At 41.2% G+C, this 17,834-nt stretch overlaps 1 protein-coding gene across 2 annotated transcripts in view; it reads right to left on the reverse strand.

Annotated features, from left to right (window-relative positions):
* ush1c (Usher syndrome 1C) overlaps nucleotides 1-17,834 on the reverse strand; it is a 212,481-nt gene that overhangs the window by 145,828 nt on the left and 48,819 nt on the right. For both annotated transcript variants that reach the window (XM_043705961.2, XM_087996593.1), the window contains exons 5-7: nucleotides 10,140-10,248; nucleotides 9,162-9,186; nucleotides 244-301 (exon numbers count right to left, since the gene is read on the reverse strand). In XM_043705961.2, the coding sequence (XP_043561896.2) occupies nucleotides 244-301; nucleotides 9,162-9,186; nucleotides 10,140-10,248 (192 nt within the window). The remainder of the gene's footprint in view (nucleotides 1-243; nucleotides 302-9,161; nucleotides 9,187-10,139; nucleotides 10,249-17,834) is intronic.

The raw sequence follows: 17,834 nt of genomic DNA on the forward strand, positions 1-17,834 counted from the left end.
TGTAGTTGTTTTGCAAAAGATTTGAAAAAGTTTTTAATGAAAATATTTATTTCAAAAAATACCCTTCCCACCTCTGAACACACCACAAGAGAGACCGTGACATTTCACCCTACAAATAGACCTGATTTAAACTGAAAATAGAAACAAATGTGCAAATAGTTCCCAGTGAAATGTTAGCAAGAGTTATTGATGACCACAAAATGAAGAGGGACAAATGTCAATTGGAAAGAATCTATAACTTACCCCAGATTCTGACACAAACTGGTCCACAAATTGCCATTTCAAAGAGTCCTCAGAAGAACTAGAAAAAAAAAGATGAAACATTATTCACCTCTGCCTGTGTCTTTCTACCATTCATTATTGCTGTCATGTCAACTTGTCAGCTGCTGAAGAAAAAAATAACTGGCGTGCTATGTAATCTGGAATTTGGAACACAAAGCCTTGCTCTCCTGTCAAATTATCAGCAATTGAAAGACACAGATCTTGTGAATTCACCAGTAATTAAAGGGAAAAGTAGAAGATCAGACTGGGAAATATATAGCTACTCCACTCAAAAATAATCTAAATTTTAGATTTTCTCATTTCTTACCTGCACTGTAAACTGAATGCAACTGGCATTTACTGCAAACACACAACTTTTAATTAGATTAGATTCCCTACAGTGTGGAAACAGGCCATTCAGCCCAACAAGTCCACACCAAGCCTCCAAAGAGTAACCCCCCCCCCACCCCACCCCCTCTCCCCCCCCCCCCCCCTCCAACAGACCCATTTCCCTCTGATTAATGCACCTAACACTATGGATAATTTAGCATGGCCAATTCACCTGAACTGCACATCTTTGGACTGTGGGGGGAAACCGGAGCACCCGAAGGAAACCCACACAGGCAAAGGGAGATTGTGCAAATTCCACACAGACAAAATTGAACCCGGGTCCCTGGCGCTGTGAGGCAGCAGTGCGAACCACTGAGCCACCGTGCCACCCTATCTGTTGGATCATTCGTTCATCAAGCTCGAGCAAATTATGATTATGATTTTCTTTGTGGAAGCACTTGTTACTATCCTTCAATCACTGAAAAATAAAACACTTATTTAAAAAAACTGCAAATGCTCTCAGGGAATATTTTGAAGAATATAGTGTCAGATTTCAGATGTTATGAATAACATAACCTAAGTTGAACAGTATCAGCAGAACCAGTCAGGAATGGCTGGTTGCCAACCACTCACATTGAGCTGACTGCACAGCTTTGCAAGGTCAGGCCACGTGAATAATTAGAAGAGCACCGCACAAGTAGCAGTTTCGAGATGCAGCTGAAAATGTGAAGCTTAAGCAAATGTGATCACTCGAAAACAAGTGATTACACAAGAGGATAAAAATAGCTTCAGCTGCCATCATGTTATAATTAGGATTTGACATACTTTTCAGACTTTGAGGGACAAAATGCTGTTTGAAAATGTAACTAAAGCAGTGAAAGCTTGCCTCCTTTAAAGTGTTTTTCCTGATGTGGTGGTGCTTATGTTATCACCAACAGTAGAAGAAACTGCGTGTGAATACTGTGGTGTTGAAATTTTCCAACAGATTTTACAATTAACTATTATCTAAAAGCATTACATTCCTCAGGCAAACAGGGTAATACTAAGCTATTTGGTTAAAACAGAGGAACATGCTTCCAATACAGTGTCATGCTTAAAGGTGATCTGAGCAGTATAATTCTGCCAGTGCGTGGAATTGGTGATCTATTATCTGTGGAGGGATGCTGAAGTACACATATTTCAGGATGTGTAATGTTAATATGTTTACACTAGCCAACATGATTTTAGCTTTTAGTCTGTTACTCTGTTTTTTTAAAGGCATATGACATTAATGGTTTTTAAAGCTTCTGATTTTCTCACACCATTGACATAGTGTGAGAGATATAACAAAATGGAAACTTGACTGTCTCCTGAAATTTGCTGTTTGGTTGACTGAGCCTAAATGTGCTTGCATTTGTGTTGTACGGTTTATTGCCTCCCAGGCCACCCATGTTTTTGTCCTGGCGTCTGGCTTGGCCTGTGTAATGAGATTTCCCACACATGTATGCAAATGTCTCCTCATACCAGGTGTTTTAAAGACATCAAGAAAAGCTGGACAGCGCTTGGATACATATATTGACATGTTTCGACCTGTGGGTAAGAATTCTGCTAAAAAAGCAGAGATGGTGTTACACAAGCTTTAAATTTTGTTTTCAAGGCAATTTGTACAAAGAAAATAGATAAACCAATCAATGTATCAGTACAGGCAAGTCCTTTTAATGTTGAAAATGTTTTTCAAGAGATCTTTTTAAGCTTCATTTTCTTAAATATAATGCTTTACAGGTTTAACTACAACAAAGATATTGCAGTCCTTTGTAAACAGCCAACACTGGTATGAGGTATGAGTTTGTGCGCAGCAAGGTGTTTTATCTGATGTAGCAATATTTCTCTAATGTCCCATAACATTAAAAACTGATGGATATTATGGTATTGAAGAATCCCTCAAACGTGTATTTCAGCTTCCTACTTTATGCACACATTAGATTAATCAGATAAAAAATAGAATCTATGCAAGTAATAAACTGATAGATTACATCAGGGAGCATTGAGTAACATTCTTCTAGAAGTGTGTCACGCTTTAAGTGATCCCAGGATAAGGTGAAGGATGCAATCCTTACACCTTCAGCTTACATGCTATTCTGCAGCGATGGCATCATGAGCATGTCTTTTAAAGATACACAAACAGGGAAACAAAGCACAACGTAAAGGATGCTCAATTGAAGCAACTGAGACTATGGAAGCAAGTAACTGAGCAGTGTACCACCAGATCCAGTTTGCTATCTAGTAAAAATCGGGGTGCTGCTGCATTAGATGGGGCAGTGCATTAGATGGGACTGGGTTGATAAGTAGAGAGGCCTATAAAATAGTATTTGTGCCATGTCTGTAGCCTTCCCCAAATGCATTTTTACCAGGGGAGAAGTCAGAAGACCCTTCAAACGATCACCCAAATACAGTGCTGCTGTGAGAGCATCTGAATGGACCCTCGGTGTGAATGTGTTGATGAGCAATAAGTTCCCTGGAACTTTTAAAGGACTTGCTTCAGTCTGGGCATTTAAACAGTCTCTCATCAGCGTGAACCTACTGGTATCTCAGTAGGTTGGAAAGCTGAGTGAATCTCTTCCCACAGTCAGAGTCGGTAAACGTGCACACTGGTGGGCTAACTAGTGAACCCCCTAGACACTCAGAGCAGCTGCACCGCCTCTTCCCTGTGTGTATAATGAGGTAGGAAGAATGCCTGTACCCAGCCCCAGAACAAGGGCACTTGAATTGTCTCTCATCAGTATGATCAATTCCCCAGAACTTTCATAGCAATTCCCACAGTATTTTGAAAGACCTTATACTAGTAAGAGTTCGCTGTTGTCTCAGTAGATTGGATAGCTGAGTGAATCCCTTCCTACAGTTGGAAGAGGTAACTGGTCTCTCCCTAGTGTACATGCACAGGTGTTCAAGGAAATCGGATGACGGAGTGAAGCCCTTCCCACAATCGGGGCAAGTGAACAGCCTCTCCCCAGTGTGGACTCACTGGTGTACCTGATCCCAAAGAGATGTTCCCTATTCCCTGTCAACATCCTTATTATTTCACTCTGGCTGTGACATCTCGCTGTCAGTGCAGTCCCAGTAATGCCCTTCACTCCTGGAAACACTTCTGAAACCAGAAAGTGGCTGGCCATTTGTTTATTTAGCATCCTTTAGAGACAGCACCTCCTCTCCAATGGAGGGGAAGGCCTATCTCTTACCAGATAATAGTCAGATGGTCATTAAGTCACAAGATCAAAGTTTGACATTCTAGGAAAGTCAAGAGCTGATTGATTATTGAGCAGTTGCTGTTCTGGACTGTGTTTCACCTTCAGTGATTCTGAAAAACCAGTCCAGCAAAAGAAAGAATGTATAGGCATAAGCAAGGGACTTGAGTTGTGAGCAAAGACAAAGAATTCTATTTCTTACTCTTATCCAGAATTTAGTCAGTAGTATAAAGATTAAAATAAGTTAAAGTAATTAAAAAGGGTGCATTAAGTCAAGTATAAAGTAGGACAAGGTAGCTCAGCCAAGCAGAAATACACATCCTTTGGCATGTGGGGAGTCATGGATAGTTATTATAGCCAGGGAAGTCCATGTACAGAGAATATCACTGTACAAGCTTAGCCTGCTGGTTTTAGAATTTGAGCAGTGCCTAAAGTCACAAAGATGCATCCACAAAACCAAAAGCTATATGGTTAACATATTTAGAATACAGTAAGATCTAATAGCACAAGTTAGGGGCAAGCTGGCAAAATTGGGAATTGGTGCCCACCAAGCAGTCTAAAAGATAACAGAGACCTGGGCAGATCTGAATGTTCAATATTCTTAGTTACAATGGGTCAATAAAGAAAATAAAGTAAAAAATAGGAAGAGGTGACACTTCTGGTTGGTGACAGCATCTCAATGTGGGAGAAAGATGATGTTTCAGAAGGTTCAGGGACAGAATCAGTTTAGCTCAGGGCTAATGATTAAGAAGGATACGGTTTCATTGCTTAGCGTTGCCTATAATTCACCAGTTAGTCTCTCATTGGAATCAATGTTATTGCTGAAGTTATGTTCCTGTGGAAACACCCCTTCCCCAAAACACCAATATACAAATTTGAAATACACTGAATCCCTGTTATCCACAGGGGATACAGCACAGATCATCCATGAATAATACAACAACACAGATAGCATTGTAATAGAAATCCTCTACTGACTGCAAAGGACCATGAGATCCGTGAGAAGAAATCATGTGTAGGGTCAACCCCATGAGTAATCAGATCTATGGATGAATCCATATATAGGGAGGAGTATACTGTGCTACACATGTGCAGAAGTGTGTATTGTTTGCTGAGAAAAGCTTGAAAAATAAACTAAATTACTTTAAGTAAATATGAAAAAGTACAATATTAGGGTAAAACATTCCAGTGATATGGTGGGTTTGGCTATTACTGGCAACTCAGTGGATAGCTTTGTTACCAAGGCAACAGATCTGTTTTCTCACCACAGATGCTGCCAGACTTGTTGACTTTCTCCAGCAATTTCTGTCTTTGTTCATTGCAGACCTTCAGCACCCACGGTTTTATTTTAATTCTGTGTTTAATTCACTGCCACATCTCTTCCAGGTATGTCCACATTGAAGCAGTTCTGCTCCTCTCAGAGGGCTTTCCTTTTTAAAAACTCTTCTTTGTCACTATTACTTCATTTTCTCTTAGCATTTGACAAAATCCCAGGGGAGGGGTGAATCTGTAGACAACTGCAAATGTGTTCACTCCTTTAAACCAGTGACTAGAAATCAGCTCCACCTCTGCTCGGGGTGTGGTGTTGATTCCGCCCCCTCCCCCCCTCCCCCCCCAAACTCACTTTCACAGTCATCTCTCACTCCTCAGTGACAGCCTCTGGCTCAGAATCACCCCACGCAGATTCCGGCTGAAGTTTCATCCTTTGTTTTGAATCCACCCAGATTCACAGGTACCTCCATGGATGTACAATGCTCTTCAGAGAGCTGTTCTTGCTTTATCCTGAGATAATTCCCTTCCCTCCACTGTCAGCATCCCACAAAGTCTGTTCCCTTCGCAACAGCGCGGTCCACTCCTCCAAGACTTCTCATACTTCCTCACCTCCCATTGCCACCTTCCCATGCAAAAGCAGTAGATGAGACACACACTCTTACCCCTCCTCCCTGTCCAAGATCCCAAATTTATCTTTCAGAAGCTGTAGTTAACTTGTACTTCTTTCGATCTATTCAACGATACCCATTGCTCACAGTATAGTCTCCACTACATTGGCAAGATCAAATGCAGACTTGGTGACCGCCTTGAGAAACCCCTCTGCTCTCTGATGCCAACCTTCCAGTTGCTTGCCATTATAACAAGCTATCTTGCTACCATGCTAAAATTTCCATACTGGGCCTCCTACAATGTTTCAATGAAGCTCAATATAAGTGGAAGTGGCACCTCCTTTTCCATTAAAGGCACTTTATATTTTCTCGGGGCAACAACTTGAGCATGACCCCTGTCCTTCATTTTGATTATCCCCAGCTTATCCCTGGTTGTACCTTCCTTGTGTTTAGTTGGCTTTGACACTGAATTTACATTGACACAAAAAAGGTGAGGCAAAATGGAAATAAAAAGCACAAAATGAAAAATAAAATAACATTAAGCATGGCAGCTTAAAGGGAAGACTTACTATAATAAAGCAAATTAAAAATCACAACACCAAGTTATAGACCAACAGTTTATTTGGAAGTACTTGCTTTCGGAACACTACTCCATCATCAGGTAGACTAGCTAACTGATGAAAGAGCAGCACTCCGAAAGCAAGTACTTCACGGTGGCACAGTGGTTAGCACTGTTGCCTCACAGCGCCAGAGACCTGGGTTCAATTCCCGCCTCAGGCGACTGACTGTGTGGAGTTTGCACGTTCTCCCCGTGTCTGCGTGGGTTTCCTCCGGGTGCTCCGGTTTCCTCCCACAGTCCAAAGATGTGCAGGGTCAGGTGAATTGGCCATGCTAAATTGCCCGTAGTGTTAGGTAAGGGGTAAATGTAGGGGTATGGGTGGGTTTCGCTTCGGCAGGTTGGTGTGGACTTGTTGGGCCGAAGGGCCTGTTTCCACACTGTAATCTAATCTAATCTAATCTAATCTAATCTAAACCTGTTAGCCTATAACCTGGTTATAGTCCAACAGCGGCGACTCTTCATCATGTAATAAACTAACCTAAGCCACATATAAATTACCCAATGAAGGATATTTCAAATAAAAAGACAAGTTTCACTTTAAATTGTTAAAGTAAAAGTGATATGCTTCAAGTAGTTACAAACATTTGCATTACTTTCCACACAAATGTAGCACCATGTGAAATTTTAGCCTTCCCACTCAACATCCATTGTGTGGATCTCTCACATTTCTGGTAATCATTTCGACCCTTCAGTTGCATTCACCAGCAGGTGTATCTTACCCAAACTCACAGGATCAGTTAACACTGATAAAGTCCATGTCTATAAACCTTCTCTCACTTGTGTCATGCTTGTCTTGACCACATGAAATAATTTGACTAAAAGTTTGCTTTAATCAAAGATTTCAAACCATCCACTATTATATCTTCCAGTCCCTAAAAGCTTTACATGTTGCTAAAAGTCATCTTCAAATTCCATGCAATAAATCGGACCATAAAAAAACAATTTTATATACAAAATTACCACACTCCCATCATTAAAAAGAAAAATAAAGATCCCTGTTTAGTGCAGTGAATTCAAATCTCATAAGAGTCTCTTATTGTTATGATTCCAATTGATGTTATTATCAGACTGAAAATTGGTTTGATAGATTCTTTTCCTTCTTAAAGAGGTGGTCTTTCACATAAATACAACTGCACTGTGCTGCAAATTTGATTTCAACAATAAAACACTAAGCTTATTGTGCAAATGAAAGGAAGATAAAAGTGAGTAAACCAAGCTACTTACAGAGAAAATAATATGAAAGATTTCAAAACACATGGTAAAACAGAATTCCATCTAGTCAGAATTCTGTGGAATTCTGATGGAATTCTATCACATTACAGCATTGTAACATCAGGAGAATGTTCTTCTCTATCACATCTCTAGTTTTGATTTAAATGTTTTTTTCAACTTCCGTTCTTGCTAGTTTGATGGTCTCTTTCTTGATTAGTCACTGAATTTCAACTTACTCAATTTTGAAAAAGCATTGCAGAGTTCAAACCAAATACTTCTCCTCCAGAACTTTTAAGCTAAAGTCCATCTGCACTGAAATAATCTATTTCCTAACAGTTCTAAACTATCTCCTTTCTTTAGAAGAAACTGTTTCGTACTTTTAGCTTTTACCAGGACTTCTGCAAACTGAATACAAAAAAAAAGGTTTTCCAAGACATGGGTTTTTCTTCTGGGCAAAACAAATTCCTGATTCTTCTAAGTGCAATATCTACTCTGTACGTAAAACTCTCCCAATGCAAACAAATTCCCATTATCATCTCAGGAATTTTCTTTCTCATTCTGGATTAAGCAGAATAATGGCTCCAGGAAAGTTGACAAGTTAATTCGTTAAACATCCTCATACATACAGACCAAAACCTATGCATCACTAGTTCAAAATCCAAACGATATATACTTTATAAATTCACACACTTTACACCACATTCTGCTCACACACAAATTCGAGATGTTCTGAACTGCCTGCCACCAGACCTACTTTAATCCCATTGCAGGTATGTCCACATTGAAGCAGTTCACTCTCTATATGTCTTTTTGCTTCTGAGTCTTTCATCTCCATGGTAACCTAATATTACACAGGCATTTCTTGGAAACTAAGAATATGATATTCGGCAAACCAATTTCTGTTTCAGAATACTCTCCAGTTCATAGGGACACTGCGTGATAAGAAAATGCAGACTTTTCCTATTGATCATTAAATTGTAAATCTAAATTCAGCAAGACAATCGCACACAGCAATTTCCTACAATCAGCAAATTAATGATCAGATAATCTGTATTGTTGGTGATGATTAATGGAATAATAGTGGTCAAGGCAGCTATTCATCAACTTGTGTCACTCACTTGAGATGGAGGATAGGATCTCACTGGACCTCTTATTTGAAAAGCAGCACTGCCTGTAATGAACTGAAGTATCAGCTCAGAAAACATGCTCAAAATCATCAAAGTATTTGAACCAAAGCCTTCAGATTCAGAGAACAGAATGTTCCTAACTGATCCAAGCCAATGCCAAAATAATTTGAAGATCAATCATAAAAAATACATTCAACAAGTACAAATTGGTAACAATATCTGCTAATGGAAGAAGCTCCATCACAGTTAATTAAACTTTACCTGTGGCCAATGGGTTCAATGACAAAAGGCGCAGCTGATGACAGAAAACAACATGGACTGTTTTTGTGGGTGGGATATATATCTGGAATTTCTTTCTTCATGTTTTGCAAGCAGTTACATTTAAACTGGATAAGCTAAAATTGCTCAAGAGTCTGTTTTATGCAGTAAACCTTCGTAAATGCATTTACCTAAATACTACATAGATGTTCAGACATTTCTGACTCAGATCTGTTTTAAAAAAACACCTCACCTTTTGACTGGAATCATTCCAACATCTGTAAAAAAGCAGAGACATAATTAACAGTGTCTGAACTGTCACCAGTAATGAATTCCTAAGTACTTAGAAGGAAATATTAGAACGAATGGAAGGTCAAACTAGGAGACATATTTTAGTGTCTGTATTTTTCCTATCCTTTGGTTTTGTTTTGCAGCGACAGAAAGGAGTAGAATGCTATTAGAATTAGGTGTTTTCTCAGCATCCATACAATCACTGAATGAGTTCCATTACAACTACAGCACCCATAATTTTGCCAAATACCTGCTCAGCAATTCTCAGGGAAAATATATTGCTTCGATTAGCAACCAAAAAAGAACAGATTTGGAAAAGAAAATTAAATGCGTGGTGGCTCAGTGGTTAGCATTGCTGCCTCATAGCACCAGAGACCCGGGTTCGATTCCTGCTTCGGGTGACTGTGTGGAGTTTGCACATTCTCCCTGTGTCTGCATGAGTTGCCTCTGAGTGCTCTGGTTTCCTCTCACAATCCAAAGACGTGCAGGTTAGGTGAGTTGGCCATGCTAAATTTCCCAAAGTATTCAGGGATATGTAGGTTAGGTGCATTAGTCAGGGATAAACATAGGGCTGAGGAATAGGTTTGGGTGGAATACTCTTTGGAGGGTCAGTATGGACCTGTTGAGCCAAATGGCCTGTTTCCACACTGTAGGGATTCTATGATCTATGAAGTAAGTATGGGTATTGGCCCACATTACACCAGTTTTCAAATATTCTTCAGTGGCAATGAGAGAAATTGGCATAATCTCTCATTAAAAATGACCTACCAAATTAAAAAGCATTATTTTAGCAAAATATGCACTATCAATTTAATAGCTTTGCACAGTATTTATAATTGGAAACACTGATGTATAAATTTAGATTTATGTGCAAATGAACATCGCACAAACAACTCTGCAGTAACTGAAGCAACTCGATAATAAACGCTTACACACTTACGTCTGACTTTCAGAGAAACAGTCTTTTTAGTGCGGATTAGGTTTATCACTTCCTCATGGGTGCAAGATACTATTGAGTAACCATTTATCCGAACAATCTCATCTCCAAGCTGAAAAAAACATGTTAAAAGGAATTGGAGTACCAACTCAGAACATACCTTATTGTTTGTATATGTAATATCCCAGCTGTTTTGGAGTCTCTGGCCCAAATTCTGTAATTCTAAGAAATGACTTTCCTTACAGGTATTTGGGTCATGATTCAGTGTGATTCATTTGACGATATATCCCCAATCCCCCACCCTGCTTTGATTTGGCCTTTTTACACTTCAGGAAATTCTGCTTTTCCAGCTTTCTCAGTACTTCTGCTAATTGCATTTGAACCACAGACTCAGAATTCCAGGCTGCAACACTGGACTGTTCGTTGTCAATTTTTTCCCCCCGATATAAGTGAATTAAACTTTGAAGATACAAAGACATTATTGTGGAAAACAGATTGGAAGAGAACTTGTCAACCAAAATGTTGAATGCAAGTGCACCTCTTTTTTCCTTACAATATTGAGCAAGAGATGAGAGATGGACAAGTTTGCAGAGAGTTGAGAATTAGCTGAGTGAACGTGGAACAAGATATGGTGAGATATAACAGTTCAGTAGGTAATTCAAGGGGCAAGGTTTGGGCTTGTGATGAGAATATAGAGATGATGGGAAAGTGAGAAGCTAAAGTGAAAATTATACAATGAATGTGAAGATACAGAGGAAGAACATGTCCAAAACATATTGTCAGGATAAGCTCAGCAATCACATGCCAGTCAGTTTAACTCCAGTGATGGCAAAACTTCTAGAAGCAATAATCCAGGACAAAATCAATTGTCTTATGGACAAATGTGGGTTAATTAAGGAAAACTGTGCTTAACTGGCTGGACGTTTTTTAAAGAAGTAACAGAAAGGGTTGTTGAAGGTAATGCAGAACACCTCCCGATGGTGAAACCTCCTTCCCAATTATAGATGGAGATCATACAATTAGGTAATGGCTATGCGATCAGCTTCTTTGAGGTCTATTACCTCATCGCCAACTTTCCTTCACCACCCTTTCCTCCCCATAATTTTCAGCCCAAAGTCCAATTTGTTTCTTGACAATGAAAAGGTCTTGTCAGAGACCTTTCAATGAGAACTACAAATATAGAGCAAAATGAGGAGAGAAAGGAAGAATTGTTATTCGGGAGGAAAGGTAGAAGAATAAATAAAAGCTACAAATAGATCATGAGAACAAAGTAAATTTTTTTGTCAAATTTAAATAATTACTTACATACATAGAAATAGGGTACTTCATCCTCGAGCCTACCTTGTCAGTCAATAAGATCTGATCTGATTACACTACATTCCCGCCGACCCTCAAAACCTTTCACTCCTTGTTTGTAAGAATTTGTCTACTTTTGCTTTAATAATAAGCAAAGACTCTGCTTCACAATTTTTTGAGTAAGAGTTTCAAAGATTCATCAGAGAGTAAAGGTTTATCCTAATTTTTCGTAAATGGATGATTCTTTATCTTCAAACAGCGACCTCAAGTTCTAAACCAAAAGAGAAAATGCTGGAAAATCTCAGCAGGTCTGGCAGCATCTGTAAGGAGAGAAAAGAGCTGAGGTTGAGAGTCTAACTGACCCTTTGTCAAAGGTTTCAGATTCCAGCATTCGCAGTAATTTGCTTTTATCCAGAACTCAAGTTCTAGATTCTCTCACAAGAGGAAACATCCATTCTGTATTCAGTCTTTTAAAGGTCCCTCAGTATCTTATACATTTTAATCAAGTTACCTCCTACTTCTCTGAACTCCAGCAGCTACAAGCCTAACCTGTAAAAACTTCTTATAAACCAACCACTCAATTCCAGGTATTAGTTTAATAAAGGAGAAAGTGAGGACTGCAGATGCTGGAGATCAGAGCTGAAAATGTGTTGCTGGAAAAGCGCAACAGGTCAGGCAGCATCCAAGGAGCAGGAGAATCGACATTTCTGGCATGAGCCCTTCTTCTTGAAGCTGCCTGACCTGCTGCGCTTTTCCAGCAACACATTTTCAGCATTAGTTTAATAAACCTAGTTTGAAGCACTTCTAATACACTTACAACATCCTTGAATAAGGTGATTTTATATAGTACCCCAGGTGTAATCTCACTATTGCCTTGTATAACTGCAGCATGAACTCCCTACTTTAGTATTTAATTCTCCTTGCAATAAACAATTACATTCTATTTGTTTTCCCTAATCATTTTCTCGCTATCTTTTATGATTCATGCATTAGGACACCCAGATCCCTCCCATCTCAGAGTTCTGCAACCTCTCACCTTTTAGATAATATGCCTCTTTTTCATCTTTCCCTGCCAAAATAGACAATTTTACATTTATCCACATTATACAACATTTGCCAGATCTTTGCCACTCTATATCTCTTTGTAGCTTCCCTATCTTCCCTTCACAACTTGCTTCTCTACCTAGTTTGTCATCAGCAAATTTAGCAATCACACCTTTTGCCCTTTCAAAGTCTTTTACATAAATTGTGTAAAAAAACTGAAGTCCCACCACTGATCCCTGCAGCACACCACTTCGTATATTCTACCAATCTGAAAATCATGCATTTATACCTACTGTTTCCTGTTTGCTAGCCATTGTTCTATCCACATCAATATGTTAGCCACAACATCATTAGCCATACCCTATGACTTATCACACAAAAATGATTGCGAAAAAGCTCTATAGGCATTGAAAACATGACTCAAAGATTTATCAAGCTTGAGCTGAAAGAGAATCTTTAGGAAAAGTGCAAGGCAGGCCTGGGGTTAAAGGTCAACAAGCTGGAAATGGAAACGAATGAAGCAATGTTTTGGGAGCTGAGAATTATTAGGACTGGTTCCAGAAAATGAGATGATGACTTAAGAGAACGTATAAAGCAAAGCAATCAAGTAGGATGTTTGGTTTTGTTAAAAGTAACATTTGTTTAGGGCAATAACCAATTCTGGAAGGTTTGTAGCGAAATAAATTCCATCAAATGGGCAAATCTTGGTAGCTATGCCATCTAGTGGAGAAATTGTGCTCAACACCTTGAATCTTGAGATTGTTATTTGACATGCAATTGGTGAGTGCTTTTTGAACATTGTTATTTGGAGATATTGTGAGTGAATTCATTAGTTCTGCTAAAAATTTCCATCCTTCTCTCATTGTCACCAGGTACATCTCTGACTTTTCCCTTTCCTTTCTTGATTTCTCTATCTTCATTTGTGGGGATAGACTCTGTGCCAATATCTGTTACTGACTGTCAGAGGTATCTTAACTAAACTTCCTTACACCCTGCTTGCTGTTAGGGCTACATTTTATTCTCCTGGTTCTCTGTTGCTGTTGCATCTGCTCTGATGATGCCACTTTCTACCAGGCTGCCTCCAACATACCTTTCACCCTCAACCGTGACAGGCTTCTCCTTCCTCTCACATTCCATCCCACCCGTTATTTTCCCTCTAGTTTCTCCAGCTGCTGCACAGACCTCCAATGTCCATTATATGGTAGCAGCTGTAGAAACCAGAAGTTAACATGCTGGCTGGCCTATTAAAATGCACAGATCTTTGGCAAAGCTGTGCACCTTAGAAGGACCCTTGTCCACCAGTCTCCACATTTAAAGGGTCATCTTCCACCTACCTCACCTGCAGCAGAATGTCACCACCAAATTCACCTTCCCCTACCCTCCACTGTCAGCATTCAGCAGCTTCCTGTGTGACACCCTGGCCCACTCTTCCATCACTCCCAACAATTCCTCATTCCCCCAAGGCATCTTCTCATGAAATTCCAGAATGTGTTACACTTGGCCATTCACCTGCTCCCTCCTCACTGTCCAAGGGCACAAACACCTTCCAGGTGAAGTAAAGTTTTACTGTACTTTTTTCAATCTGGTCTACGGTATTTGCTGCTACCAATGAGATTGTCATTACATTGATGAAACCTAATGCAGACTGGGTGACTGCTTGCAGAAAACCGCTGTTCTGTCCGTACAACTGACTCTGACCTTCCAGTTGCCCGCCATTTCAATGAACCCCCTTGTTCCATTATCACCCTGATATATCACCAATATAGTTTTCCAACAAAGCTCAATGAGAACAACACTCTATTTTCCATTTTGACATTTCAAAGCCTCCCGCACTCATGACTGAATAATGAGTATGATCTCATTCTTTCATGTTCCTCACGTCTGCACTCCCGCTCCCCCACCCTGCCTTCTTGCAGCTGTGTCTTGTTTGTGTTTTAACTTATGGCATATCTCCACAAGAACTAGAGAAGGGGAGAAAATCAATGGTTTCTGTCACCTCTTTTACAAACTACCTTTCATCTATTTAACGCTAGGGATCTATTTTTCGCTGAATTTTGATCAACACTATAGCTCTGAGTGTATAATCATGGTCGACTCTTCAATGTGGTATTAACCAAATGTTGTAATGTTTGATATGCCATCATTTGGATAAAATGTTGTTCTCAATCCAATGGCACTATTCAGAAAAGGAAAATGTCCCCTGTGTGCCTGACCAACACTATTCCTAACAAAAATGGATTATTTGGTTCATCAATAGCAGAATCACTTTTGCTATAGATTGGCTGCCAGTTTTACTTACATAAGAATTACTGAACTTCAAAAAATAATTTATTGGATCCAGAACATTAGGAATCTTAAAGATGCAAGAAGGCAAAATATAATAAGGCAAACTCTTCCACTTTTTTCTCGTAGCTGAACACAAAACCAATCATTTCCTCATAAAGTAATACAAATTAAACTAAAAGTGAAGTATTATAAGTAAAAAGGGTCTGGCAGCATCAGTGTAGAGAGAAAAGGCTTTAAGTTTTGAACCATGATTGGAATCCCAAAGAAGTTATATTGAACTTGAGATGTTAACACTCTCTCTCTCCACAGTTTCTTCCAGAATTGCTGAGTTTCTCCTGCACTTTATTCTTTTTACCAATTCAAACAATTTATTTTCTGTAAGATGCTGATTAACCTGTGGATGGCTGACACCTTCCCATGCTTTTGCTATTTTGCAAGAGGGTGAAAGGTAACAGCCTCAACCTCAGCTAATCCACTCAAGTGTGCAATTAGCAACCTTCATCTGTTTCTGTTGGCATTTACTAGTGACATAAGACACTTGACGTTAAGGGGAGATTGTCATTTTCGTTGATTCATGAGGGGACCCTTCTTCTTTGAGCACTCTGGACTCAGGCCGACAAATGTACAGCCCTATCCTCTGCCCATGGCACCATCTTCAATCAGTGACCCTGCCCAACCTTGCAGCTTACACCGCTGAGGCTAAACGCCAGCTCGCGGACACCTCCTCCTACTGCCCCCTTGACCATGACCCCACCTCCCACCACGAAACCATCATCTCCCAGACCATCCATAACCTCATCACCTCAGGGGATCTCCCATCCACCACCTCCAACCTCATAGTCCCACGACCCCGCACTGCCCGTTTCTACCTCTTGCCCAAAATCCACAAACCTGACTGGCCCGGCCGACCCATTGTCTCAGCCTGCTCCTGCCCCACCAAATTCATCTCTACATACCTCGACACGGTCCTGTCCCCCTTAGTCAGGGAACTCCCCACCTATGTTCAGGACACCACCCATGCCCTCCACCTCCTCCATGATTTTCGCTTCCCCAGTCCCCAATGCCTTATCTTCACCATGGACATCCAGTCCCTGTACAGCTCCATCCCCCATCACGAAGGACTCAAAGCCCTCCGCTTCTTCCTTTCCCGCCGTACCAACCAGTACCCTTCCACTGACACCCTCCTTCGACTGACTGAACTGGTCCTCACCCTGAACAACTTCTCTTTCCAATCCTCCCACTTCCTCCAAACTAAAGGAGTAGCCATGGGCACCCGCATGGGCACCAGCTATGCCTGCTTCTTCGTAGGATATGTGGAACAGTCCATCTTCCGCAGCTACACTGGCACCACCCCCCACCTTTTCCTCCGCTACATCAATGACTATATTGGCGCTGCCTCGTGCTCCCACGAGGAGGTTGAATCGTTCATCCACTTTACCAACATCTTCCACCCCGACCTCAACTTTATCTGGACCGTCTCAGACTCCTCCCTCCCCTTCCTAGACCTCTCCATTTCTATCTCGGGCAGCCGAATCAACACGGACATTTACTATAAACCGACCGACTCCCACAGCTATCTAGGCTACACCTCCTCCCATCCTGCCTCCTGTAAAAACGCCATCCCATATTCCCAATTCCTTCATCTCCGCCGCATCTGCTCCCAGGAGGACCAGTTCCAATACCGTACAACCCAGATGGCCTCCTTCTTCAAAGACCGCAATTTCCCCCCAGACATGATCGACGATGCTCTCCACCACTCTCCTCCACTTCATACTCCTCCGCCCTTGAGCCCCGCCCCTCCAATCGCCACCAGGACAAAACCTCACTGGTCCTCACCTACCACCCCCATATACATCATATCATCCGTATACATCATAACCTCCATATACATCATATCATCCGTCGTCATTTCCGCCACCTCCAAACGGACCCCACCACCAGGGATATATTTCCCTCCCCTCCTCATCAGCGTTCCGAAAAGACCACTCCCTCCCTGACTTCCTCGTCAGGTCCACACACCCCAACCAACCCAACCTCCACTCCCGGCACCTTCCCCGGCAACCGCAAGAAATGCAAAACTTGCGCCCACACCTCCCCCCTTACTTCCCTCCAAGGCCCCAAGGGATCCTTCTATATCCACCACAAATTCACCTGCACCTCCACACACATCATTTACTGCATCTGCTGCACCCGATGCAGCCTCCTCTATATTGGGGAGACAGGCCACCTACTTGCGGAACGTTTCAGAGAACACCTCTGGGACACCCGGATCAACCAACCCAACCACCCCGTGGCTCAACACTTCAACTCCCCCTCCCACTCCACCAAGGTCATGCAGGTCCTTGGACTCCTCCATCGCCAGACCATAGCAACACGATGGTTGGAGGAAGAACGCCTCATCTTCCGCCTAGGAACCCTCCAACCACAAGGGATGAACTCAGATTTCTCCAGTTCCCTCATTTCCCCTCCTCCCACCTTGTCTCAGTCAAATCCCTCGAACTCAGCACCGACTTCCTAACCTGCAATCTTCTTCCTGACCTCTCCGCTCCTACCCCCACTCTGGCCTATCACCCTCACCTTGACCTCATTCCACCGATCGCATTTCCAACGCCCCTCCCCCAAGTCCGTCCTCCCTACCTTTTATCTGAGCCTGCTGGACACACTTTCCTCATTCCTGAAGAAGGGCTCATGCCCGAAACGTTGATTCTCCTGCTCCTTGGATGCTGCCTGACCTGCTGCGCTTTTCCAGCAACACATTTTCAACTTTGCAGCTTCTGGTGTCCCCAGAACCTACTTACAACACATCCTCACTTAAAATTGTGGCTGAAAATTTAAAATGTAAGCAAAATAACTTGCAATGAAGCATAGTTTCCCATTGAAATCAATGTTAGGTTCCTTGGGATTGTTTTTTTGGCCAGAATAAACAATGTAAAAGTTGAAATATTGTATATGTGTAAAAGTACATTACTAGCTAAAATAACTTGTAAGATAAAATGAACCAATAAATCTAAAAGAATTAAAATTTCTTGTCGTCTAACCTTCACTGTGCCATAGTTAGATTGACCATGCTTC

Source organism: Chiloscyllium plagiosum, unplaced genomic scaffold, assembly GCF_037043375.1.
Source record: "Chiloscyllium plagiosum isolate Xiang-an unplaced genomic scaffold, Cpla_swu_hap1 HiC_scaffold_18, whole genome shotgun sequence".
In the NCBI taxonomy this organism is placed as follows: Eukaryota; Metazoa; Chordata; class Chondrichthyes; order Orectolobiformes; family Hemiscylliidae; genus Chiloscyllium; species Chiloscyllium plagiosum.